The sequence below is a fragment of the Periplaneta americana genome, chromosome 3 (genome assembly GCF_040183065.1).
Source record: "Periplaneta americana isolate PAMFEO1 chromosome 3, P.americana_PAMFEO1_priV1, whole genome shotgun sequence".
NCBI classification, from domain to species: Eukaryota; Metazoa; Arthropoda; class Insecta; order Blattodea; family Blattidae; genus Periplaneta; species Periplaneta americana.
The window spans coordinates 59,762,219-59,788,555 of NC_091119.1; the positions used below are offsets into that span (position 1 = coordinate 59,762,219).

The 26,337-nt window shown below is 34.3% G+C and overlaps 3 protein-coding genes across 9 annotated transcripts in view; 2 read left to right on the top strand and 1 right to left on the bottom strand.

The window, feature by feature from the left end:
• Positions 1-10,382, top strand: part of LOC138696065 (uncharacterized) — a 39,006-nt gene extending 28,624 nt beyond the window's left edge. The window contains exons 4-6 of one of the 2 annotated variants that reach the window (XM_069820588.1): positions 3,113-3,177; positions 9,625-9,711; positions 10,067-10,382. In XM_069820588.1, coding sequence (XP_069676689.1) covers positions 3,113-3,177; positions 9,625-9,703 — 144 coding nt within the window. In that variant the 3' untranslated portion in view covers positions 9,704-9,711; positions 10,067-10,382. Of the gene's footprint in view, positions 1-3,112; positions 3,178-9,624 lie in introns of both variants that reach the window. The other variant, XM_069820587.1, reaches the window with a different exon arrangement.
• A 2,327-nt stretch (positions 10,383-12,709) lies between these two features.
• LOC138696064 (mitochondrial import inner membrane translocase subunit TIM50-C-like) lies at positions 12,710-21,981 on the bottom strand. Of its 2 annotated transcripts, XM_069820586.1 has the most exons (3): positions 21,885-21,981; positions 21,647-21,697; positions 12,710-13,814 (listed from the first exon to the last, which is right to left on the bottom strand). In XM_069820586.1, exons 2-3 carry the CDS (start codon positions 21,692-21,694, stop codon positions 12,825-12,827), a joined length of 1,038 nt encoding a protein of 345 aa, XP_069676687.1. In that variant the 5' UTR covers positions 21,695-21,697; positions 21,885-21,981; the 3' UTR covers positions 12,710-12,824. The 2 variants fall into 2 exon arrangements, with proteins under 2 accessions (XP_069676687.1, XP_069676685.1); XM_069820584.1 differs by lacking the exon at positions 21,885-21,981 and having other exon boundaries at positions 21,647-21,872.
• Positions 21,982-22,074: 93 nt separating this feature from the next.
• Positions 22,075-26,337, top strand: part of Usp20-33 (Ubiquitin specific protease 20/33) — a 77,600-nt gene continuing 73,337 nt past the window's right edge. For all 5 annotated transcript variants that reach the window (XR_011331226.1, XR_011331225.1, XM_069820581.1 and 2 more), the window contains exons 1-2: positions 22,075-22,221; positions 22,568-22,652. Coding sequence is in view for 3 of the 5 variants with exons in the window: in XM_069820581.1 (XP_069676682.1) it covers positions 22,572-22,652 (81 nt within the window). In the remaining 2 variants the exon portion in view is untranslated. The remainder of the gene's footprint in view (positions 22,222-22,567; positions 22,653-26,337) is intronic.

Here is a 26,337-nt window from a genome sequence, read left to right on the forward strand (position 1 = left end):
AACGTTCCGGTGAATTTCAATGTTGTGAAGGCCATAACTCGGAAATAAAGCATTTCCGGACACATGTTGTAATGAACTATTTTGATTGTCTACATGTGGGAAATACATACCTGAAATTATGCCCCGTATTTTTTAAACACCCTGTATATATATATATATATATATATATATATATATATATATATATATATATATATATATATACATATAGTCAACTTCGAATATAGTGAACCTCTGCTGACCAGCATATTTTGTTCACTATATCCGAGGTTCACTAAAACCAAAGTGTCTGTTTTTATACTACTCACATTGCTATACATACAGTATTAATGCCCATTTGGGTCACACCACATTCAATATCAGTACTAAAGTTCTCTTTATCTTCCAACTTGAACACTTTATGGTTCAACATCCTGATGTTCACAGTTCGAAATTTGAATCTAATCTGGCCATGTAGATAGTAGGCACTGACCGATTTCGCACCTCTTTCCACTAGAGGTATGCCTTCTGTGTACTCATCCTTGGAATTTCCCCGGGTTCACTTTTACAAAGATGCGGGAGGAAGGGTTGAGGATCATTATACTGTGATCCTTCTTGTATTTACCCATTGGTCATCACTCTACTCCCTTTTACAAAAGGAAACATTTTCTCTTCCTATTCTTCTAATAACCTCTTTTAAAGGAATCAGAACTAATCCTTCCTTTATCCCTCACTGTGTATACTATTCTCTTTAACATGTTTGAAACAGTCCAGGAAGCTAAACGAATCCTTTGTCTTTCAATGCACATAATGAGTAGAAGGTTTGAGATTTTGTCCTGAACATATTCTTGGAAGTTTATAGGACAAAGGGTTTCCTAAATTACCATTTTGGCCATTTTAAAATATTACATTTTCTTGAGAAAGTTCTAATTTTAGATTCAATATAAACGGAAATATTAATGTGCTTTATAAAGTATGCGGGTTGGGACCAATGATTTAGGTTCATTATAACCGAGTTCACTATATCCAGAGTTGACTGTATATATATATATATATATATATTTATGATGCTCACGCAGATGCTAAAGAAATTACATCACTTCTGTTTTCAAGGCTCAAACATACCTTTGATAAAAGAATATAGTGTTAGATTGTCATTTCTATTCCTTATTATGCTTGTTATGAAGGCAGAAGACCTCGGAAAGGGAAAGAGAGATAGAGTGAGACAAGAAAGCAATTAAAACAAATTTATGACTGAACATCATATTGATTATTTTACATACAGTATGGTTTAAAACTCCTCGAATCTGGAATTTTGAAGATTGCTCAATTCCTGGGATGATTTTGGTCCAAATACAGGCACTGTGCATTTTGGGATATTAGCTACATAAGAGCCATGTATTTTGGGTCCCTATCACCATGGCATGGCGCGTCCTCAGGTTGCGGATAGAGGAGATGTCTCCAGATATGGAGGGTAGCTGCGAATATATTGAATAAGCAGTCGTGGACAGCCGATAAAGGGTGGTTGGGCAAAGGACTAACAACACATCACCGTAAAAAACAGCTTCTTACGAAACCATACAATAAGCCTCGGAATGGGACTGATTCTCTGGCACGACCACTTAGTAGCACTAAGAACTAGCTAGATGTAGAATGGACTTCGTGGACTTGTTGTATCATGCAGAAGGAAACAATAATCACCAATTAGGAACAGGATTCTTTGTTCATAAAAGAATAAAATCAGCAGTAAAAAAAGATCGAATTTATCAGTGACAGGTTATCGTGTTTAGTATTTAGACATATTATGTCCATTATATTGTCCCTGCGTGTTTCCTTGTCTTTGTCTCTCTGTCACGCTCTGGTTTTTCTCTATCTGTGTTGTGTCCTGGTCTTGCCATATTCTTTTTCTTTTTGTCTGTCTACTGCATTGGTCTTTCTCAGTGTCGTATCATATCCACAGCTCTCAGTAAAATCAGATTTTCGGAAATTGTATGTGTGTTACTGGCTTTTGCACTGAAACACAATTTTATACTGGATAAACAATCTTTTGCATGCCTGCACTTTCATGGTTTATGCCTAGTTGGCTAAACCAGTTGTAAATTCCTCCGCACTCAAGGTCGCATCAGGAGTCAGTGTGAGTTGTACTCTTACAAGATAAGAATGTGTTCTTGGTGATGTAATACAGTCTGTGTAATATAATGTGTTAATTAAGTTAATATGACTCAGTTCAGATATTCTGTTCCCCAAGGAGTATTCATGTATGATTCATACATATGTGTAGAATCAGTTTGTGATTATTTCAAGAGGGATTTCCTGGTGTCCAAGTTCCAAACCGAAGTTCGATTCAAAGATTGGTAAATAAATTTCGTGAAACGGGAAGTGTTTTTGATAAAAAGCGTAGACATTAGAAAATTCATGTTCCGATTGTTATATTGGCAATAGTATTATTGTTGTCTTTTATTATTGGATATCATAAAGTACACATTTCGGTAATAAAACTTACCACTTTCAATAATTTTATTGGAAATAGCCGAGTATATTTTTAGAAGCTCAATTAAAAATACAGCTTTCATCAAGTGGCCCCCAATAATATGATCACCCACATTATTCTTATTATTATTATTGAATAATTTCAAGGGGAAAATTGTTCCGGGACCGGGCATCGAACCCGCAACTTTTGGCGCCAATGCTCTACCGACTGAGCTAGCCAGGAACTCTACTAGACCCCGGCTCAATTATTCTCCTTATATCCACATATCTCAAGTGGGTTGACAAGATGTCAGAGACCCAACATTGAATGCACACTTTCTGTGTGGTTTTCTGTTAACGAACAGTAACATGCATTATACAAATCTGGCTTTTCAGGTATTAAGAAATGTTGCATAAGTTTGTCTCTTCTTTCTTTTACTATCAGGTTTTATATATATGATAGATATGTGACAAAAGAATGTATCAGAATTTTAAGGCAAAATTTTCCTGTTTTGTAACTATAAAATGGTATTGACAAGAGTTATATTAATGTATATAAATTTAAAATTAGTTCAAGATTTTGCAAGTAGGTAAGAGAAATGAGATGCAGTTGACTAATACAAACTGTTTGTCAGATGTTAACGACCTTTTATTGTTGTTCCAGGCTGGCTTCTTGACTTTATTACATCATCCGTTGTCTTCCCCACAGTTGACAAAAGACTTTCTCAGGTATATTTATTAACTAGCGATACTTACATTAATTTCTGAATTGTCAATATCATCATCATTATCATCACATATACAAGAATTTTCGAATTCTATTTGGCAAACAACTTTAAGGGGAGTTTAAAGACTGAAGTAACCAAAACTGACAGGTTACCATTCAAATTTTTTTATCTTGGAAACTATTCAACTAATAATGACCAAATTTTCCAAAAAATCTGTATATGTGTGTCTTTTCATATGCCACGTGATTTTCATTCTGATTGCATTAATTATTTAGCTACATTGATGAGTTCTTTGATATTATATATATATATATATATATATATATATATATATATTTTTTTTTTTTTTTTTCGGTGACTCAAAACATTGGTTTTTAATGTACCTTTTCTGAGAAAATATCAAAGGCAGAAGAGTGAATATTTTTTACACGTGTTAGGAGCCATATGTTATAATCTGTTGTTGTTGTTGTTGTCTAGTGCCTTGCATCTGGCAATGAAGCCATTAGCAGATATGTTATAATCTAAGGAACAGAGAATCTCATATCTTCATTACCAGCATATAAAAAAATTATTTATGTTCAACATTTCCAATCGAAAAAAAAAAAAATACTTTTTGGAATATTTAAGAGTATCACAAATGAAGCTGTATTGGAAAGAGTGGGTGAAGAAAGAATGATGCTGAAACTGATCAAGAAGAGGAAAAGGAATTGGTTGGGTCACTGTCTGAGAAGAAACTACCTATTGAAGGATGCACTGGAAGGAATGGTGAACGGGAGAAGAGTTCAGGGTAGAAGGAGATATCAGATTATAGACGACATTAAGATATATAGATTAAACTTGGAATTATACATTAAGATATATAGATCAAACTTAGAATTATAGGTTCAATTTTATTAAAGTTACCTCCCCTCCCCTCCCGGGTCAGTGTATTAATATGGGAAGACAAAATAAAATTACAAAAGAAGTGAGAAGAATTGCAGAAAGAATTCGAAAAATATGAATTACATTTAATCCCAGAGAAGTGCCTAATAATGAAGTTTGGAAGAGGATGGACAGATATTGGTTTTATTAAAATTAAAGACTTTTATTAAAAGAACTCGAGGAAACAGATTTTTTTAGGACGTATAATTTCATACACAGGAAAAATTCAAGAAAAATTCACTAACAGACTTGGAATGAATGCTAAATTTTACAATGTATGAAAGCAAGTCAAAATTATATATATATATATATATATATTTTTTTTTTAATCCAATGCCACCAGGTTGTCTTTTCGACATTTCTAGTCTTCTCGCCTGGCCGTGGCTTAGTTGTAACACAGTCTACTATATACAGTCGCGAAGCTGGAGGGTTTTTTTTGCAAATCTCGTGATAAAGCGCTCCAAGCGGTTAGCAACTAGAAACAATAAACTGTCCATGGTCGACTTTGGATTGTGTCGTATTTCTATCGAGTGCTAGCTCGTTGCATATTTCACATTGATGCTTGTGAAATGTTCGTTATTGGTTATAATGAAAATGTTAATGGCTAAAATATAATAATTGGAATAATAATATGGGACAAGGAGGAGACATTTGTAGTGCTATAAATTGTAGCAACAGTAAGAAAAAGAGGCCAGAGTTATTCTTTTTCCGATTTCCGAAAGATTCAGAAAGTTTCCTGAGTTTCCACAATAATAATCACACCAGAAACAAAACTGTTAATTTGAAGTTCTTTGTGGCTGTTAGAATACATTATATCCTTAAATTTCACAATGAAATGTTTCAGTCTAACCGAAAGGACATTAGATACTGGTTAAAGTTCTGTCACTTAGGCTGCTAAATTTCCAGAGAAATAAAGGTTAGGTCTACTTTTTTTTTTCAGAGGATATATTTTTAATTGTAGCTATTAATTTTGTTATTATTTTTATGTGATATTTTACTAAAGACGTAGAAAAATTAAGTTTGTTTTAATGAAATTTATTGATCACGTTTTATTTTCAATTCTGGTGGGATTATTATTGCTTAGGCCTACTTTTTTCTTCAAAGGATATGTTTTTAATTATAGCTGTTATTTTTGTTGTTATTTTTATTTGTTGCTTTACTAGAGACGTAGAAAAAGTCTGTTACAATAAAATTTATTGATCACGTTTTATTTCCAATTCTGGTGTGATTATTATTGCTTAACCTCATCCCACTTTGTTAACTACGTAAGCCTACACTACAAGTACCGGTACACGTAAGTTACTCCATTAATTCATATTTCCATTATTATTATTGTTGTAAAGGGAAATGCAAATTAATATTTATTGGTTTCATAGTTAATTATTGCTATAATCTTGAATGAGTGAAGCTATTATAGTAAATTTCAGTTCGTTTTGCACAAACAAAAATTATATTAACTTATTTCTTGCAGGTATCTTCGAGTTTATGGTGGAATAATTTAATATACTTTATTAAAATAATAAATTAACTTTGTGCATTTAATATTTCAATAATGGAAGGAAGATGTTAACTTTTCCAAAAGAACACGACAACGAAAGTGTAACATATTTTGTCGGCTGCTAGGAGAGAGTTCTGCGATGATGAGGCGATAGTAGCGATCGGCAACTACCCATGTTTGCATTTTTACTACATATTGAGCTTCGCGACTGTATATAGTAGACTGTGGTTGTAATCCACTTCTGAGGTTGGGGCGCCTGGAAGGCAGAGTTACATTACCCTGATGTGATAGGATGATTATGATAATGTGGTGCCAGGAGAGGTCTTAAATCTAAACTTAACCTAAATTCCAGACCATGGACGAACACAGGAAAAATTCCTGTGCGCTAACCGGGAATCGAACCCAGGACCTCATGAACTATAGCCAGAAGCTCTGACCACTAGACCATGAAGCTGGTCCAAAATTATATTGTATAAATGCTATTATAACATACCTATAGTCACATACAGAGCTGAGTCCTGGACCATAGTTAAAAAAAGTCATAAGTAGAATTCAAGCAGGAGAAATGAAATTTTTAAGTATAGGAAAGGAAATAAGAAGGAATAAAACCAAAAATGAAGTTAGAAATTAGGAGTCAAAAAATTAAATGGCGTAATAGAGAAAATGAAGTTAAATTGGTTCGGATAGATGAATACCCAGAAGAGCAATGGAAATGACAGTGAAATGCACAAGAACATTTCGAAGACCTAGGAACAGATGGCTGGACCAAGTGAAAATGGGCTTAAAGGAGAGGAGCTATAGCTGGGTCAGAATTCATGTTGAATTATGACAAGTTGGCTTGATAGGATTTTGTGGAGGAGACTATATTCTGAAATGATCCATAGCTAATTGGAAACGTCTAATGATGGTAAAATGATAACTAAATACCATCCGAACTTTTACATGGCACTTAAAGAAATTCAGAGAGAACATGTTGACACCAAAAATATAGAGAAGAATTGCACTTGGGAAGAATTATGTGCAAAAAAAAAAAAAAAAAGGTGGAGGATAACTGCGAAAAGGAATTTGAGGAGTAACTATGCAGTATCAATAATATAAGGCTGAGAATGATATATTAGGTATCTTATTTGCGTAGAATAGGTTACAATTTCTCCATATGAAATTTTTGTATCAAACCAAACTCATTTTTCAAAACCAAAGTAAATCACTTTATATGTGTCAGTATGAAGATGTAATAATATTCTGTTCATGTAGGTAGGTAGATAGATAGATTTATTCATTCCATAATATTCTTAAATTTACTTCTTAGCATAGACTAAAGAACATGTCCAATTCTTACGTTTAACATATAAAACGCAAATATGACATATGTACAGAATTAATACCTTAATGACAATAATATTTTATACAATGCAATATGTTTACCATTTAATAGTATTAAAATGTTTGCACAGTACTGTGAAATGTCAAGAATTCATCTACAGAATAGAAAGTGTGAAATATTAAATAATCTTTTAATTTTACCTTAAATTATGCAGAGTTTTGGCTATGATTCTTAATGTCTCAGGAAGATTATTGAACATTTTTATCGCCATGTAACATACTCCCCTTTGATAGCATGAGAAATTTGATGATGGCGTATGAAATAATTTTTTCTGCAGGTATTTATACTATGTATGCCTGAATTAGTTGGAAAATTTTCTTTATTACATAAGAGGAAATTTATTAAAGAGTATATGTACTGATTTGTTAAGGTCATAATCTCTCATTTTTTTTAAATAATCTACATGATTCTCCAACTATTATTTTAATGGCTCTTTTTTGTAATAAGTAGGTTTCGTATTCCAGCTCCCAAAAGACTGAAGTTAAAGACTCATTGGGTATATAGTACGCCAAACACAGGTAATGCAACAGATAAGGATATAAACAAACAGGTAGTTGCTGCGTGTTTGTGGAGTACAGTCAACTCCCGACATTTTGAAGTTATACTACTAAACACATGCTTGAGCCGTGATGTTCATTTTCGTCGTGATCTTTGCAGTGAATAATAACGTGCATTTGTAAGTTATGGAACTTGAACATATGCGGATGTCACTTGAAATTATTTTATATTGCAAGAAATTATTTCAATAGCACATGACGTTATTGGTGTATGATGTAGTATAAGATATTTCTATTTTCTGATATTTTTTCATGTTTCATTAGGATACTATTTATGTCACTCATCACTGAAAACCCACTAATTTTCTATATACTTTTCTAGAAATTTCCTAAAATGTAGATTATTTAATTTATTAATTGAGATGTTGGCACTGAACATCATGGTAGGCTACACAAATCCATGCTAAACATCGAGTTAATGGCTTCATCATTTTGAAATTTTGATCATACTGGTTCTTTTCGGTTAGTTCAACACACTTACTGTGGATTTGGTATTGCAATGTCTTTCAGTGCACTGTTTTTTTGTTACTTTTACGTTTATTTTACACAATTTAGGCTATATGTAACGTTGTCTATATTGACAATAAAAATACTAGCTCAAATATCCTCAACTATGCTCTGCAATAATACATGCTTGAGCGTCTTACCTAAGGCATTTTACCTCTGCAATGAACCTTCAATCAGCCACAGAGTTGTAGTTATTTAAATAATATGACTAGTAAAAGCAGTGATCGATAAGACTACTCAGTATAACTGCGTCCTGTTTTTTACTTTCTAGAGGAAGATGCGTAACTATTTTGTATACGAACGTACCTGTACCTGCGCTGTAACGTCACATATACTTCGAATCGGGCAACCTCATTCCAGTTTATAGGTAGCTGGAATACGAAGCCTACTAATAAGAATATATTTTTACTATTGGCAGAATTTCCCCAAAATATTATTCCGTAAGACATAATGGAATGTAAATAGGCGAAATATATTGTCTTTAAGAATTTGCTGTTTAGAAATTGTTGCAACAACCTAAACCCCATTTCAGTTTGGTTGATAGGCTTTCCCCTCTACTCACACTCCCTACCAACAGTGAAGCGGAAGATGCTACTGTCCATCTCACAAACGTTCGACTAATTAACTTTCTACACAGTGACAAATTTTATTTCTGAAAGTCTTTACCGGTACTCTATATTTCGAAAGTCATACTAAGCGTTTATATTGAATTTTGTTGCTGTTTATATTTACACGCACATTGAAAAGCTACTGACGACAGAAGATAAATGTTTTTCCCACCGCTAGTTGCTACTCTACAGCATACACACTGGGACAATCTTCACTGTGTCGCTCCCCCTGACTTCATAATACAAACTAACATTCCTAAATGTAATTATTATTTGAAAATGTTGTAAGAATTATACAAAAATATACTCTAACATGTAATTGTCAAACATCTGTGACGCTGTATTTTATATTCACTAATGTACTTTATTTAATATTTTATTTGCTAGTGTGTACAGCTTGGGGGGGTGCAGGTATAAGAAGTAACAGCTACCGGTCTGTCACTGACGGACTCAGGGCAAGTAGAAGGGGAAAGAAATGCCTTTGCATCCTCTCAACTTGTATGAAATGTCGTTTAGTTGCGAAGCATGCTGAGCTAAGTTTGGGGGTTATTTCTTTAATATGATTTTTCCAATTTAATGTATTATTAATATGCAAACCAAGAAATTTCGTTGTTGATGTTTCTAATAGAGGTAGGGGTATTACAGTAAGTTCTGTCTATTACAATTGAATAAGTTACATTGAATATGTTCGGTTATTAAAATTTAACTTTTCATATTCGGGAAAGTAGTAGTTGGGGAAATGCATTAAGGATTCTTTCCTTTCAGTGTAATGGTCATTCAGAATGATTTCGTTATTTTGTATGTAAATCGTAAAAAATAAGTTAATTGTCGGACTTCTCTGAAAGCCCATAAATGCTTGTACAGGTTTAATTATTTTGTAAATTAGTATTTTTCACATTATCTGTACTATGCAAAAAAGAAAAAAATATTTCACATTTGACTTTACTATCATGTTCATTTCTTTCTTTTCCAGCATGTGCAGTGCTGCTCGCAACACAGACAAACTTATGAAGTCTCTGTTGACTATTCCAACAACTAAAAAAAATGAATAGCATTTGACTTAAATTTGAAATTAGCTATATCCGTAATTCTTTTATCCTTCTTGCTCCCGTTGTATGTTTAGTTATTGAGAGTACTTTATTCATTCTCCTGGCGCTACAGTCCATGAAGATCCTGGCCTCTCCTACAGCTCTCGCCCAATCTTTCTTGTCTGCAGCACACCTTCTCCAATTCCTTATTTCCTGCACCTGCACATCTTCTCTGACATCACCCATTCACCTCTTCCTGAATCGCCTTTGTTTCCTCCTACCTTCTGGGTGTTGATCAAGGGTTATTGGGAGTAATAGTTTCGGAAATATTGTGACATAATTTGACAATATTCATTAATATTAATATTTTTTCGCCTGATATTAAATATTTCTTTTTTGTACCGTGTCATAGATGCAGAAAAGTCCGACATTTCAGCTCTCGGGAATCTGTCTGTTGAATCCACTAATGAGAGTTATTCTCCTGTTTTTTCGTGCCTTCCTTGATATTAGGGTCAATGTGTGCATACAAAATGTTGAATGTTTTTGCATCTATGACACAGTGCTAAAATCCATATCATGTTGAACATAGTGTAAATCTTAAATGTCTAAATCATTTCCATTGTAGACAAATCCATGTCTTCATCTGTTGTGGATTGTATATTAACACGCATTTTGTTTAATAAATGTTTCTGTTTACATATAACTAGCTGTTATTGATGTTGTTATCAATCTCTGTGTCATCTTCTGATATTAGCACACCATGTAAATAGAATTTCGAGCATCAAAGGAAAATCTTAGTATTCAATAAAAAAAAAAGTTATATTTCAGCTAGACCCTTTGTTATGGATCGGATTATATCATGTGACATAAGTCATTTGCTAAATGGCGAAAACAATATTATTTTGAAATGACAAAAATAGGCATAGCAATTTTTTTAATAAATCTCTTCTAGTGTATTCACATTCTATTATGAAATACCGTATAGCACAACATTATTACATTGCATTGTCCTTAAGTGAACATGATTAGATTAGCATGTAAAAATTACTGTTGGTCAACCCATGGTATTGATGGACATAACCACTGATTTAAAAAGTGTTCAATTCAAATTCTTATGAAAATTTCAACTTATTTAGGTAGTAAAACCTTTTTAATATGCTGTATTAACATTAGTTTTCAAAATAAAATAATAATTAATATCTTGTCGAAGTACAAAATCGGTTTACCCTCTTCCCTAAGCTTTCTTATTTTCTATAGGCATCTTCACCTTCAACTTACAATCTTTCCCCCTTCAATTAAACATTTTCCTCTCAATGCACACTTCTTCCACCTGAAACCCATTTCCTTCAGTATTCGTCTTAATGTTGTCTTTCATTTGAAATCATTTCTCTCTTGTAACATGGGCAAAACTTTCTTGCAGCCTGGTACTTATCATCTACTAGGTTATTTAGCATCGATGGAATTGCTGATGGAGAGTTGGTATTTGGCGAAATGAGGCCAAGAATTCGCCATAGATTACCTGATATTCACCTTCCAATTGGGGAAAACCTCGGAAAAAACCCAATCAGGTAATCAGCCCAAGCGGGAATCAAACACATGCCTGAGCGAATCTACAGATCGGCAGGCAAACACGCTACCTCCTGAGCTACTCCGATGGCCCTACTTTCTTGTTTAGGTAAAAATTCTCAATTATATATTTTTATCAATCTCCAGTCAAAGTCAATTACATTTGCGTTTTGGTAGTCTGGATGTTTTAGTTAGTTCCCCCCCCCCCCCTTCAGGTGTTGACAGCACACTTTCTTTTGTGCAATTGTTTAGTTGTGTGTCTTCTACAACTCCTGGAAGTTTATCAATTGAATTTAGATTTACTCTGTATAAGGCATTGTATTGTATGATATACAGTATTATATCTAGTTTGTGTTCTCGATTCATACTCTAAAGTGCAGTATCTTAATTGTTTGAAATAAAACACAAAAATATTCCCCGAATCGAAAATGTCCTACAAGAGTAATTTTTAGGTTTAAACATAAACGAATTAATGGAAAATTAGTGATTGAAGAGATAGATAAATGGCACGAGAACTCTTTTTCTTTAGTAGACATTTGCACACCATAGTGACAAAGAAAGCAGTTGTTCAGTTATCCTTTCACACAATCAATTTGTGGTGATGGACTTTGGTGAAATAATTTTCAACTGTCATTAAATAATTGTATAGAGACAAAATATGTGAATTTTACAAATTCTTTGTTGCTGTTTTCTAATGCCAGACGTTTGACAATAAAGTCATTTGACCTCTTGCATTCTAATATTTTTCAAAGACATATTAAATAGCAAGTTGTAGCCGATTTAAGTGAATACCATATTTTAACGTTTTGGTGTCTACTTCATCCACACACAACCCCCAGAATGTCTGGAGGACCACATTTGCTGTTGGTCGAAGGGGCTACTAGATCTAGTTGGGAGATCTTATTGATCACTAGCTTTCCCTCCTTAAGCCACTGGAGGACGATTTTAGTGCCATAGCAGGTCAGCACTAGGAACAGAAAAGTAGAAAGGGTAGGAAGGAAAGTGAAATGAACCCCTAGGTCTCGAATGTTCTAACACCGTCAGGGTCGAAGAAAGTAAGAGTTCAGTCAGAAGACTGGATAGGAAAGGGTAAAGAGGGAATTAAGTATTGAATAGAGAAAAATTATACCAAATTCGGTCATTAACTCATCAAGCTGACCAGTGCTAATTAATGACTAGCCCCCCCCCCCCTTTAGTTCAGCTTGTAATATTATGCTTACTAACAGCTGCACTACAGGAAGGTAGGGATGGGATATTGGGTATTTGTCCAGGTTGGTTCCTTAAAGCCTTCAATGGGAAGGATTAATGGCTCTTCCCCAGTATTCGACAAATACCCTTTTGCAGCCAAATATGTAACTGTGCCTTTACAGCAAAAGCGATGGGAAAAAAAAATCCATTAGGGAATTGTGAAGAAATATTCTTAATGTTATGAACTCTAAAATTCAAAGAACAATATATTATGGCAGTTTTATTTTATATTAGAACCAAAAATACAAGATAAAAGAAATTACAATGTTTTGTACATCTTAGTATGCTTTCTATAGGATCATAATATAACTTAGTAATGCATATCATAACATTAGAATTTACGAAACTGTGGGGTTTGCGTTGACCATTTTCGTGCCAGAGTTTCATGCGGAATTTTGGCTTTCTTTTCACTCAGTATCTTCTGCTTATCCTTAAAAATGGCCAAGGGATTTTTAAACTGTTTATAATGAGTCAGAACATATCTCACATCTTCTATATTCTCTTTGGTTATTGTTTGAAGAAACTCTGCCAAAGCTTCAAGGGTTAGGTCATCAGTATCTCCTGTCCACTTAGACAATATAAGAGCATTTTCACGGTGCAGCTGTACAGAGTCCTCATTCCAGTCTATTACAATTACCTTAGCTAGATCCCTGTTTAAAGAGCTCAAGTCTTTTACATGATGTCCGTTTATAAAATGAGTAGCATCTCTTCCAAGCCTGTAAGAAATATAATGATGAGGATCTAAAGAGTTGAGTATGGGCCAAATGAACATTGGCTTACAAGCTGTAAAAATTACTATTTCAAAATCTGTTGATGACAATTGCGCCAAAAAATTATCTACACCGGGGCGCTTTTTAAACCTCCACCCTGTTTCATAGGTCCATTCTGGGTGCATCAATAGACCATTCAATTCCAGAACAAGTGTATAGGTCGGCTGAATGTAGGGATATTGCACTGGGTCAGGAAGTAGTTTTCTTCTAGATGGCTTGTTGATGAATTTAGCGAATAGTTTGAGTCTCTTCTCTGTCCGGTAAGCATATTGAGGTATAACTGACATATGGCTGAATTCGTCTGTTAATATATTTCCATGTTTATCTTCATTTGGAGATCCTATCTTGTACAACATGTAAGCTCCTAGCATTCCAAACAATGTGCTAAACATGGCTGTACCTAACATGGTATTTTTCCTTGGATTCTGACCTTTCTCTGGTAGCTCCACTAGTTTTCTGCATCCAGCTTTCACATTCTGGTAGAAGTAAGCGAGTTGCACGTTCTTGAATGTTGGATAAAGTTGCCTTAGGCTGGCAGCTTTACTCATAACCTGGAGTGCATAACAGAAACTTGGTTCAAATAAAGCAAAATTGGCAGACAGTTTGCATATAACAACTACTGAACCGAATGACAATAATAGTGAATTTAATCAGATGAGCAACAGTGCAGTATGCAAATTCCTTAAAAAAATACAACAAACTAGCTTTAGTGCATAACTGTTCAATACTAAATTCCCCTTCTTTACTATTATCATTGGCAGTAGCAGCAATATTATCATCATCACTATCACCACTATGTAGGACATTTCCTTTATAACAGTTATTCTTGAGTTCTTAGAGTATGGAACCATTTATAATACTTATTTGCCTAGTGTTAATGGTGATAAGTAAGACATAAAGATTGAATGACAAACGACAGTGGTTAAGTTGCTGATCAGTGATACTCTAATGTAAGATGACCTAAATATTTGACCCTTGCAGTGGCTGATTTTTTTTCTTTTCATTTCATTTATTGTATTCCATAGATCTTCCATTAGCATTGAAGCTTTAAGATGTGGAACAAGTCAAAATTTTACAAGATTACAATTTTTTGTGCGAGATGAAGTGAGGTGAGGCCGAGAATTCGTCATAGATTACGTGGTATTTGCCTTATGGTTGGGGAAAATCTTTTGAAAAACCCAACCAGGGAATCAGACCAAACAGGGATCTAACCCAAGCCTGAGTGCAGCTCTGGATCAGTAGGCTAACGAGTTTGCCAACTGAGCTATGTTGGTGTCTCTACGAAAAATATACAGTACATTGCAATCGGATGGTTAAATTTACAAGCCTAAACAATTATTCATCAGTTAAGCTATAAAATATAACACATAGCAAGTAAGTTAATTCAATTTAAAAGCATAAACAATTCAATCAATTGAGATATACAAAAATTGATAATACATATCATGCAAATTACTTCATATTACAAGCATAAACAATTCATCAGTTGAGCTATACAGATTACTATTCAATTTACAGCATATTTCATTAGTTAAGCTATACAAAAATATACAATCCATAGTAACAGATTAATTCAATTTACAAGCATATTTTAGTTGAGTTATACAAAATTGTACATTTCATAGCAAGTAGAATGATTCAATTTACAAGCATAAACAATTCATCAGTTGTGTAGAAGGTACGAATATGTACAAATTTGGTTAATTCTGTTCTAAACCTTTGCTCATGGTCCTTCAAAACTTTAAGATAATTAGGCAGTGCATTGAAGACTAACACCTGAATAGTGAACACCATTTTTATAACAGAGGGTAGATTTAGGTCTTGTATTAAAATTATGAATGTCTTGATTAGTACTAAATGTATATAATATAAAACATCATTAGGGAAAGAATGTACTCACAAGGTAAGGTCAAGATTTCTAAATTTTGGAAAATCTTTTTACATCATGTAGCTTTATGTAGGCCTACACCAGCCACTATTCTTATAGCTTCTTTTGTAAAACAAAAATGTGTTTACAAGGTCGCAGTTTGAGTTTTTCTTGGGTTCTCCCATTTCCCCATATTAGGCATGAACATTTCTCCACTTTGTCGTCATTCCATAGAATTCCCCAAATGCCAGCTGGTGATTCATGGAGGGGACTAGCCTAGGGACGAGGAGAGTTGCCTGCTTGAAACCTGAGTATGCAGTGAATCTTAGTGTAGTCAGCTGGCGTGAGTTTGGGGATGTGCCCAGCTTCAGAGTTAGAGCAATAAATTTTGAAAGGTCACAATGATCCCTCCCAAAATTCAATTTCATGCCATTCCAGCCTAATTATTTGCACTGAATATTTTCCTTTCTATAAGGGAAACAATAATTGCTTTCATATTCATGAATTTTCTTACTAATTGTTCGATGTTTGATAACCTATTAAGAGGTCGCATTGGCCGAATCTCCAACGTAAAAGAAAGGTATTTATCCAGAAATGACTGTGTCTCTCTACTAAACTCTAGAATACAGGTAAGCAAACTGTTTCAGCATTAGTGACCATGCTGTATCAAGCTTCGAACCAAAGGAGATTAGAAACAGTCACTTGGGGTAACTTTGTACCACTTCTATCATATTTTTTATATTAATCTAAAATAGTTTCTATTGAAATTGATGTTTAAAAGTAAATGATTTAAAAAAAACACATTTTATGAGTTGAGACAAACAAACATCCCAAAACATGTTTTAAATAGGAGAAATTTGACATTTAATGGTGGTACAAAGTTACACTGCTAATTGGGGTAACTTTGTACCACATACACTACCGATCAAAAGTTTTCGATCAGCTATGAAAACAACTATATACTTTATGTCAATGTACAAACACATTGGAAAAACTAAATAGACCAACAAAATAAATATTTTCTCTATCTAGCATTATATGATAGAATATTCAAAACGAAATCCCTGTTTTAGCCACAAATCCATAGTTGTGATAGGTGATCGAAAACTTTTGACCAGTAGTGTATGTCTTTCACTATTAAACTCAAGTCTCTATATTCCCCTTCAAACTCAAGGTGACTTTTGATCATACAATAAGAAAATACATGAAATTTTATTTCATATGAAGTCACAAAAGAAAGTTTACTGAAAGTGTAGAACATTAAACTGTAACAATAAAACATACTAGTACTAGATCAGAAAATATGTTGTTGTTATTATTGTTTTCTAATGCCAGGCATTTGACAATAAAGTCATTTGACCTCTTGCACTCCAATATTTTTCAAAGATATTATCATGACCAGCCACTGAAGCACAGATTTTGAGGTGTTCCGAATCCATTTCTTGGTTTGAGTTGCACAATGGACAGTTAGGGGACTGATATATTCCAATTCTATGCAGATGCTTGGCCAAACAATCATGGCCTGTTGCCAATCTAAATGCAGCTACAGACGATTTTCGTGGTAAATCGGGAATCAACTGTGGATTTTGATGCAGAGAGTTTCATTTTTTCCCTTGAGATTGTATTATCAAATTTTGTTTGTTGAAGTCTAAGTATGTAGATTTAATAAATCTTTTCACAGACTAATACGTAGATTTAGTAACAGATCTGTAAGTAGCAGTGCTGCCCTTCTTTCCTAAAGCATCCGCATTCTCGTTTCCCAGGATTCCACAATGGGATGGTATCCATTGGAATACAATTCTTTTATTGAGTGTAGTTATTTCTGCTGTTTGAGATGAAGGTGTGTGTTTAGAGACGATTGATAGAATAGCTGCTTTGGAGTCTGACAATATAACTGCATTCTTAAATTTATTGATGTGGCATAGAAGATTCCTGACACTTTCACTTATTGCAATGATTTCTCCATCAAAACTTGTTGTTCCATATCCAAGAGATCTATAAAGTGAGAAGAGACAGCACGTAACACCTGCACCGGCACCTTGTTCTCTGGAGATCAAGGATCCGTCGGTGTATAAATGAAGCAGAACAGAAAATATAAACACCATTTGGAAAATGCAAGAAGTATGTTGGCACGCCTTCAGATGTTAGAGCATAACAGGACAAATACTATAGTTGAGCCCACAATTTTTGTGTGTTTATTACACACATATATTGAATTTGTACACACACACACACACACACACACAGATATATTTATTTTGCTATAAGTTATTTTTAATTTGCTAATCAAATTCTCCACAGTCTCAACATTATATACTGTCCTTCAATTCATACATGCTCCAGCTTATTAACTTTCTCTATTACTGGTCAGACCACATCCAATGCCTCTCCATCTTTATTTTACAACTGACTTTGTAAATGGAATTGGAACCATATAGTTCAATGCCATTGACTATATGCTTACTAGGAAACAGTGGTCTTTTATATGAGACTATTACAAAGTCATCTATAGAAAAACCGCTTTTGAAATTGACTTATATCTGTGTTTATTATTCAATTTATTCACTAGTGTTTGTCTTGGGATGGAATATAAATGTGCAGCTTCTCGATGATCAAATTGTCCAGCGTTTATATCATCTTGTGCCTGCTATAGCATTTCACTGTAATACCTTGCCTTTATTGCATAATGTCTTCTTTGGAGAACCCTTTTGACCTCTTGCCATCTAAAAATTTCCGCATTATGAAAATTCAAGAAGTGTGTAAAAGTTAGAACAGTGGTTGAGTAAACAGGGTCAAAGAAATTTTATTAATAAGAAAACTATGCAGAACTTATCAATTCTTCAATATAAACTTAAAAGTGTTTCTGTAGTAGACCTGGTAGTTATATTTTATATTGAATTTATTTACTAATAATAATGTCTCATGTTATTTAATAAACAAATTAATTATGTTCATTTATAATCACATTTAAACCCTTATAATAGAATTAATGATAACATGCAAAAGTTTGTAAGAGGAAGTAGTCGAACCAAAACAGCACTGTCGGATTAATTTTATAATTTACAATTTATAATTTATGTATCTCATCAAGGCCATTATTCTATTTTAAAGAAGAGAGCATTAAGCATTAACATTTACAATTATTGTAACGGTAAGATAAAATTAAATCGTTCATAAACCAGATACTATAAACACAATGCAATATTTAACCATATGGAGCCTTAAGTATTCTTCAGGGACAGGACATAATAGATAGAAAGCAAAACATAGAGATCGTAGGTTATGGAGATGGCCTCATCACAGTCTAGTATATACAGTCACGAAGTTCAATACGTAGGGAATATGCATCCATAGATAGTTGATAACCACTAGGTTCACTGCTATCACCTCATCACATACAATGTGAAACAGTACCGGAACAGTCTATTGTTCCTAGTACCCTCATCAACTCAAGCTTCGTGATTGTATATACTAGACTATGGCCTCATTCTGAAAATATCACCACAGTCTAGTATATACAGTCACGAAGCTCAATACGTAGGCAATATGCATCCATAGATAGTTACTAACCACTAGGATCGCTACTATCGCCTCATCACAGACAATGTGAAATAGTACTAGCACAGTCTATTGTTCCTAGTACCCCTCAAGAACTGAAGCTTCGTGACCTCCTGGCGAGAATCGTCACGGAACTTTCTAGAGTGGACAAGCATGAGACGAAAATAACTGGTGCGAAATGCGACATTTCGCAATCGTCTGTACCCCTATAAAATGGCTTATGAAAGTCGAGCCCAAGTCTGTAATGTTTGCAACCATAAATTGTCAAACACAATGTATCTGAGGGCACTAGCGTCATGGCACATGGTTGGCAGTTGTCTGTTGTGTACATCAGTGACCGGTAGTATGATTCAGGACACAGTCCTGTTTCTATGCTAATGAATACGTGTAGACTATTGAGTGTTTTGTAAAATTGCTTGTAACCCTCGTGCTGTAGTACAGATACTGATGAATGAGGTGATGCAGACAAAACTGACAACAAGGCTCCAACATACATTGACAGGTGAGTCCACACCTGTGGAGTAACGGTCAGCGCGTCTGGCCCCGAAACAAGGTGGCCCGGGTTCGAATCCCGGTTGGGGCAAGTTACCTGGTTGAGGTTTTTACCCTCAACCCAATACGAGCAAATGCTGGGTAACTTTCGGTGCTGGACCCCGGACTCATTTCACCAGCATTATCACCTTCATTTCATTCAGACGCTAAATAACCTGAGATGTTGATACAACGTGGTAAAATAACCAATAAAATAAAATAAATAAAAATCGACAGGTGAATTGCACGGAAACTGTATAGTCTATTGGAGCAGTGGTCATGCTGTCATGTTGGAAGGACAGATATTGTGGTGTGATAATGGTGGAACGTCAGACACTTTATCTGAAGTTAGTGATACGCCAAGTCCTCCAGTACACAACACGGCAACTAATTCCGGTTCCTATGAACCATCACTCTCCCAAAGTGAAGCAGAAAAGAATGCAAAATGTCTATGACTGTCAAGATTGCAAATAAAACTGTTGCAGCAACTGCCCGAAAATTCAAAATATCACCAGAATAACTGTAGGCTAGCAAATAATAATCACTCTTGAGACAGGTGGTGCAGTAGAACACAAAACTGCTCGAATTCGCCAACATATGTACACCAAATTCCGGAATCCGCATAACATGGGACACGTAATTCACACCTGGCATTTAAGAACCAGCAGTATCACCAGTAAGATGTGAACAGCTCTCATACTATCCTGGATACTTAAAGTACTGGAACAGGAACTAATGGGAACATCACTTCTGTTTCTGGATTCATGGTCCGGTCAAACCGACACGAGTGTGTCACCAAAGTGTTCGGCAAAAGGGCTGTAAATTTGCACACAAAGATCATATTACCTAAACTCACGAAGTAGTGCCAGCCTCTTGACGTCCATTTCTTTCACCAGTATAAACGTTCTGTATGATGCATGGAAGAGTACATACATTATGATGAGAAGAATGTCGTCAACCTACACGACAAAATCTTAATTTTCAAGTTGCATTCTTTATATACAATCAGTTGAGTGCACTACAGTACCAACCTATGCTTCGTTTTGCGTGAAAGATGTCACAGACACACCTCTTATGTTCTATAATGTGTTGGACATAAATTTTGCTGCTCTTGACAAATGAACTCCTTATTGTGATTCCAGTGCTGTCATTATCTGCTCATGGTGCGGGATTCAACTTTGCTTGCAACATTGTCTTTTCACATCACATTACAATGACGTGCAATGAGGTATGTATAATAACATCTGCAACTTTATTATGTTGTACATACGAATAATTTCTATTATCATTTACATGTCTCTTATCTCACATTAAATTGTGTTAGACACTCTATGGCTACAAACATGACAGGTGCATGCTCCACTTTCACAAGCCATTTTACGAGTAGTCTATATAGGTTACAGGGGATTGCGAAATGCCACACTTCGCACCAGTTACTTTGGTCTCATGCTTGTCCACTTCAGAAAGTTTTGTGATGATTCTCGTCGGGAGGTCCAAAGCCTTCCCTTGCTGGGAAATGAAGAATTAAATATTCTAGTAAAATTAGGAACTGGTACAAAGTTAAACGGACGGTACAAAGTTACCCCAAATGACTGTAAAGATCAGGAAAAATGGCCATGCAATATATTCCGAATAAATTGGGCTATCTCTGAACCAAAGACTTTGGTTAGCACAGTAGATCTTATTGCAAAATATAAAGTTAAAATGAGTAATCTGTTTGATCAGCGAATGAAGACAATTATTTTCCCTGAACCAATACCCTTGAAAAAAAAAAAAAATCAGCGAATAAAAGGTACGGTAAGCATTTCAGAGTAGTTTCTGTTTCTCCCTCTAATCTATGAAACTGTAGAGCGATTTCGTAATTCGAAGAAGTAGAGTTCAAATCCCACTTGGGTTGATTACTTGGTTGGGATTTTCCGAGGTTTTTCCCAACTGGAAGACAAATATCAAGTAATCCATACTTCATCTCAGTACCACCAATTCCAATGGCACTGGATAATTTCGTGGTTGAAACAATGTCGTTAAATAACCGATTATAGGTGGAACACAGAAACTTTACTACCTACGTATACTTATCCAACAAGAGGACTGTCTATTGTAGCTTTTATATTTTATTATAGAGATTGTTACATCCCTTAAAAATAACTTCATTGGTTGTGGTAAAATATCCTATAGGTCTAAATAAGCTAAATTTAAATAACAACATTTACTTGTCAAAATAACAGTATAATTGACTAAAATCGTCAGACTAAAAGGCCAGTAAAAATTATATACTGGTACTGAAACGAAATATGGCAAAATACAAGGCACTGGCAAAACAATGTTAGAATCTTATTTACTCTCGTAAATATTTCGTGATTTTTTGCTTCCTTAAAACTAGAGCCTATGTTATCTAGTTTGGAAGCACGTCTTATATAAATTACTTACATGTAATAATATTCTTTCGAGTTTTACCATGTCCGAAGCTTCTCTCATGATCTGTAAGAGAAACAATATTGTTTTCATATTCTTAACTTTCCATTGAGTTAAAATTGTAATGCAATGTTATTGCATTCAAAGTTGGCGGGTATCCTTGGGTGCATTATTACGTTTATAAAACCTAAGTTATATCATATATAATTATTATGACTTCAATTGTAAATCGGGTCAAAATAAAAATTTTAACCTTTGTAAAGTTCTGTGCGCCTCAAATGTAGCTTGTTATACGCAGCACTTTGAGATTTTGTTTAATTGTAATATATGTGCTTATAAATTTATGTTACTGCCCTGTTAGTCTACGTCATTTAAGTTGGTAGCCCTGTCCTATATGTTTTACTGAAATAGAAATGTAACCACTAGGTGGCACCAAAAGACATGCCATAAGTATCATAGGATTTGTGTAGAATGTTCATTATGGCGTTAATGATGATGATAATGGGTTTTTGGAGATGAATGCAACGTTCGAGATAGTGTGTTACATTAATTACATTGAAATATAATATACAGTATAACATTTAGGTTAGGTAAGCTGTCCTGTTCACGATAAGTACTTGAAATTTATTGTGGTTATTTTGTTACGAAGGGGGTTTGGCAACGAATATAGGCCCATCTACATGTGTGTATGTGAACTGTGGTGACAAGGCTGATTATTCTCTAATGCTTAATCAGTTATGGCTTGTCAATAATCAAATAGTCTGTTGTTCATAAATTGCAGTTATAATCATGTTTATATATACGGGAAGAACATAATAAAATTTGCCTCCAAGTAATCGATATTTGTTTGTCAGAACACCTGGTTACGATGTTAAAATAATAATGAAACAAAATCATTACCGCGTATTAATTGAAGATTATATTCTAAATTTGCAGAATTATGGCAGGCAGAGGAATAAAATGTCCCCATGTCAGCAGTATTTCAGATTTTAGCCATTCTGAAGTGGAACGAGCAAAGGAGGTAAGTAATACTTAGGCCCTATTAAGATGTAGCTTATGTTCTTGTGTTTTTATCTATTCTAGGTTAGATTTTAGTTTTATTCTTAAATGAAAAGCCTGATCAGCTTATTGATATAAATAAATTATGACATTTTCATTTAATTTATTATATTCCATGGGCCTTACACTAGTCTTGTTGCTTTGAATGTGGAGCAAATAAAAAATTAAACAAAGATAAATACCTATCATAGTAAGCATGTCAATTGAATTTCCAGGAATAAACAATTCACCAGTTGAGTAGAAGGTACGAGTACGGCATGGAGAAATTTTGTTAATAACTTACTGTTGTAAACTTTTTCTGTAGACCTTTTTTTAAAGCTTTGAGATAATTAAGCAGTGCATTGCAGACGTTATAGCTTTAATTATCTGGATAGTGAACTCCTTTTTCTTTTCTTTTTTTATAACAGCTGAGACTAACAGATGCTAGATGGAGATCTGATTTTTGTCTTGAATTAAAATCATGTAGGCTTATATTCTGTTTAGTAATTAGGGCTAGTAAAAGTACCGTGATGTTTAACGTAAAACGTGATCAGGGAAAGAATAGACTATTTACTTGTAGGCCTGCTAACATGGTAGGCCTAAGATCAATATTTATAACTTTTGGAAAAGGATGTTCTTTTGTGCACATCTGTCATTATTCCTAGGACTTCACTTTGTAGAACAAAAAATAGGCCTGTGTTTAATTTCAGAGCTGTTCCCAAGAATATTAATCCAGTAGGCTAATTATGTAGCGGGCATGGGCCAAGCCATCTTCCCGCAATTTTAGATGCCAGGGCACATACATTACCAAATATAGACCTAGCACCATTTCCTCTAGTGGCATTGATCTGTGAAAAGTTTGAGCCAAAGACTCTGAAAATGTCTCATGATTCCGCAGACAATATCAAATTTTCAATTTTGTGGTAATTGTAGAAAAATACATATGTATTTATGTATGCATTTATGATACGAATCCTGAAATTGCAGTTGGGACTATCGAACAAGGTAAGAAAGAGGAAGATGAACTATCTAACCTTGTGAAAACAGAAAATATGGAAAAGCATGAGAAATGAAGCAAATGTACAGATCTAAATTACAGAAAGGCTTCTACATAAAAAAGCATACAATCTCAATTCCGATCTTGATTCTTTGAAAATCTTGCTATTAGACCTAGCAAAAATGATTGACTGTCAATAAAGTCAATGTTATTTATGTAATTGATTCCATTTTACGTGACTGTCCTCTGCAAGATATTCATGCACATATGCCTCAGCTCTACGTAGTCCCTATATGTCCAATTATTTCTTCAACTCAAACACCTGCACTTGCATATGGAGATGGCACTCACAATATAACCATTACACCAATATAAAAGCTATGTTCATAACTTTTCTGCATGTTTGTAATAACAAGGACAATGCAAGTGTACGTTAAATTAATAATCAATGATTACTTGAGTGCAGACTATAATTTCTCTTTGACCTGTAATTTGTATCTCTCTTCGTAATTTTTTGAAAGGTCTGGGACTCGATCCCAGGCAGTGACGGGATTTTCTTATGATCAGAGTTCCAGAATGACCCCGAGGTTCACTCGGCCTTGTATCAAATTGAGTACAGGGCCTTTCTCTGTCAGATGATAACATTCGTAACTTTTACTACAGAATAGCAAACTCAAACTGACTACATTACTAATCGCATGTTGCTTTAATGTGAGAGAAAGTTAGAAAAATATTGCCTTTTGCATATTGTGAGAGCTGCTTAATGCATAAGTGCATAGAGCAGCAGTAGTGGACGAAATGCTTGGAACAACAAAGTATCCAAATGAACTGCCCAGCATGATTATCAGACCTTAATCTGATTGGGCATGCCTAGCATGGTTTAGCAAATAGAATTACAGATCAAGTCCCTCCAATGAACTTGCAGATCTGGAAAACTTTCTCGTAGAGGAGTGGCAAAATATTCTTCAATAAGACCTCGAGGGTCTAATAATGTCCATGCCTGATAGATGCTCAGCTGTCTTAGGAGTGGCAGAACGATACATTATTAATTCTTTACTTTTTAAAATTTAAATTAAAAATCCATCCACAAAATGTTAATTTGTTTATAGAATTACTGGATCACAAAGATGCCAACTAGTTAACTGATTTTCTGTAATTGTTACAAATTTTCCCCACCTGTTATTACATTGTGGCCAAAGGGAAAATTATTGCAGAAAAGCAAAATTATAATACGTGCGCGGCGCACACGCACACACGAGCGAGAACTTTTCCCACTCCCACGTATACAAGTTTTTGCGAAATTCAAAATAGTGAAAAAAAACTATTTTCAAATAGGCTAAGTGCAATTGTGAATTAAACTGTTTGAATGTCAGCAAATGTTTGGGGAATTATCCAAGTGACATTCATTGTCATCAAAATTTCTTATCTGTAATACTTTTGTTTCTCAGAATTTATTCACAAAGTCACGAATTATTAAACGACTTGAAATTTTAACATCAGAAAATCTTTCCTGTCGTCTTTAAATTTCATGAGCCAAATTTAGTATACAATTATCGTATATAAATATTCGCTGTCTGTATTATACCTGTTAGCCATTTTAAGATACAAATTATGAACACGAACCATTGTGTACAACACTGATCTCGTCTAGGTTTTCTTTAAGACTAAGATAAACTGAGGTTGTGACACAGTTGCTAATAGCAGTGTTTCTGCATTTACTCATCAATAACATACTCCCTTCGTAATCAGCACATGGTATTGCATCAGCTGACAGCTCAGGTTGCTGCATTGTGGTAAGGAAGTAGTGTACTTACGCAGTATTTTAATTTATGAGTAAGTTAGTATTGTGTGTTTAAAATAATTATAATTATCAGGAAGGTTTCTTAGAGTACCTTGCCTTTCCCAACAAGCACAAAATACATAGCGCAGACACTAGTATCTTAATACCATTGGACGGAGTGAAGCCGCTTCGATGGACCTGACGGCATCTTGTTGCTACCAAAACATTGCAAAATAGCTTTTACATTATAGAAGATCTTATGATAATAGGAATTCCATATGTCCCTATTTTCCTGGCGGAGTCACACTTTCTTGTATATTTCATAATACATAATCGCTAGGCATGTATTTTTAGCAAAAATTGGAAAACTGTCGTTGATAAATCACATATATACAGGTTATTTAAATTGACAGCTCTTCAAATTGCAGTATGGTATTTAATAGGTACTCTGGAAGGTTAACAAATAATAATGATAAAAAAGGAAGATAACAGTTTGACCTTATTTTGCTACTAGTCCAATAAAAATGCTAACCTATAATAATTACTTTTATAGGTTGATCCATTTGCTTCGATTTAATAATGCAACTTGTTTCTTAACACATATTGTAATTCTCTTTCTTTTGCCAATATTTCGTATAGATGTCCCGGTTTTGTTTAGAGAAAAATGGAATACCCTTAACCATATAAAATTTGATAGGCTCTTCGTTTATAGTATATAATTAGATTATAACGGCGAACAAAAGTGAAGCTTTATTACCAAATGGGTCAAGTTAGATCACGACTGGAGAGAGTGATCTAAGACTCACGAATTAATGAAGCTACTTTTGTACGAGTTGTATACAATATAGTGTTCGTTATTTGCCGAAAATTAGAAAATAAATCTATAAATTA

Bases quoted from the DNA above. Each gene is read 5' to 3' on its own strand.
- LOC138696064 (XM_069820584.1), bottom strand. From the start codon at position 21,724: ATGAAAACAATATTGTTTCTCTTACAGATCATGAGAGAAGCTTCGGAC. The intron at 13,815-21,646 runs GTAAGTAATTTA...TATGCACTCCAG, and splicing joins TCGAAAGAATATTATTACAT to GTTATGAGTAAAGCTGCCAG.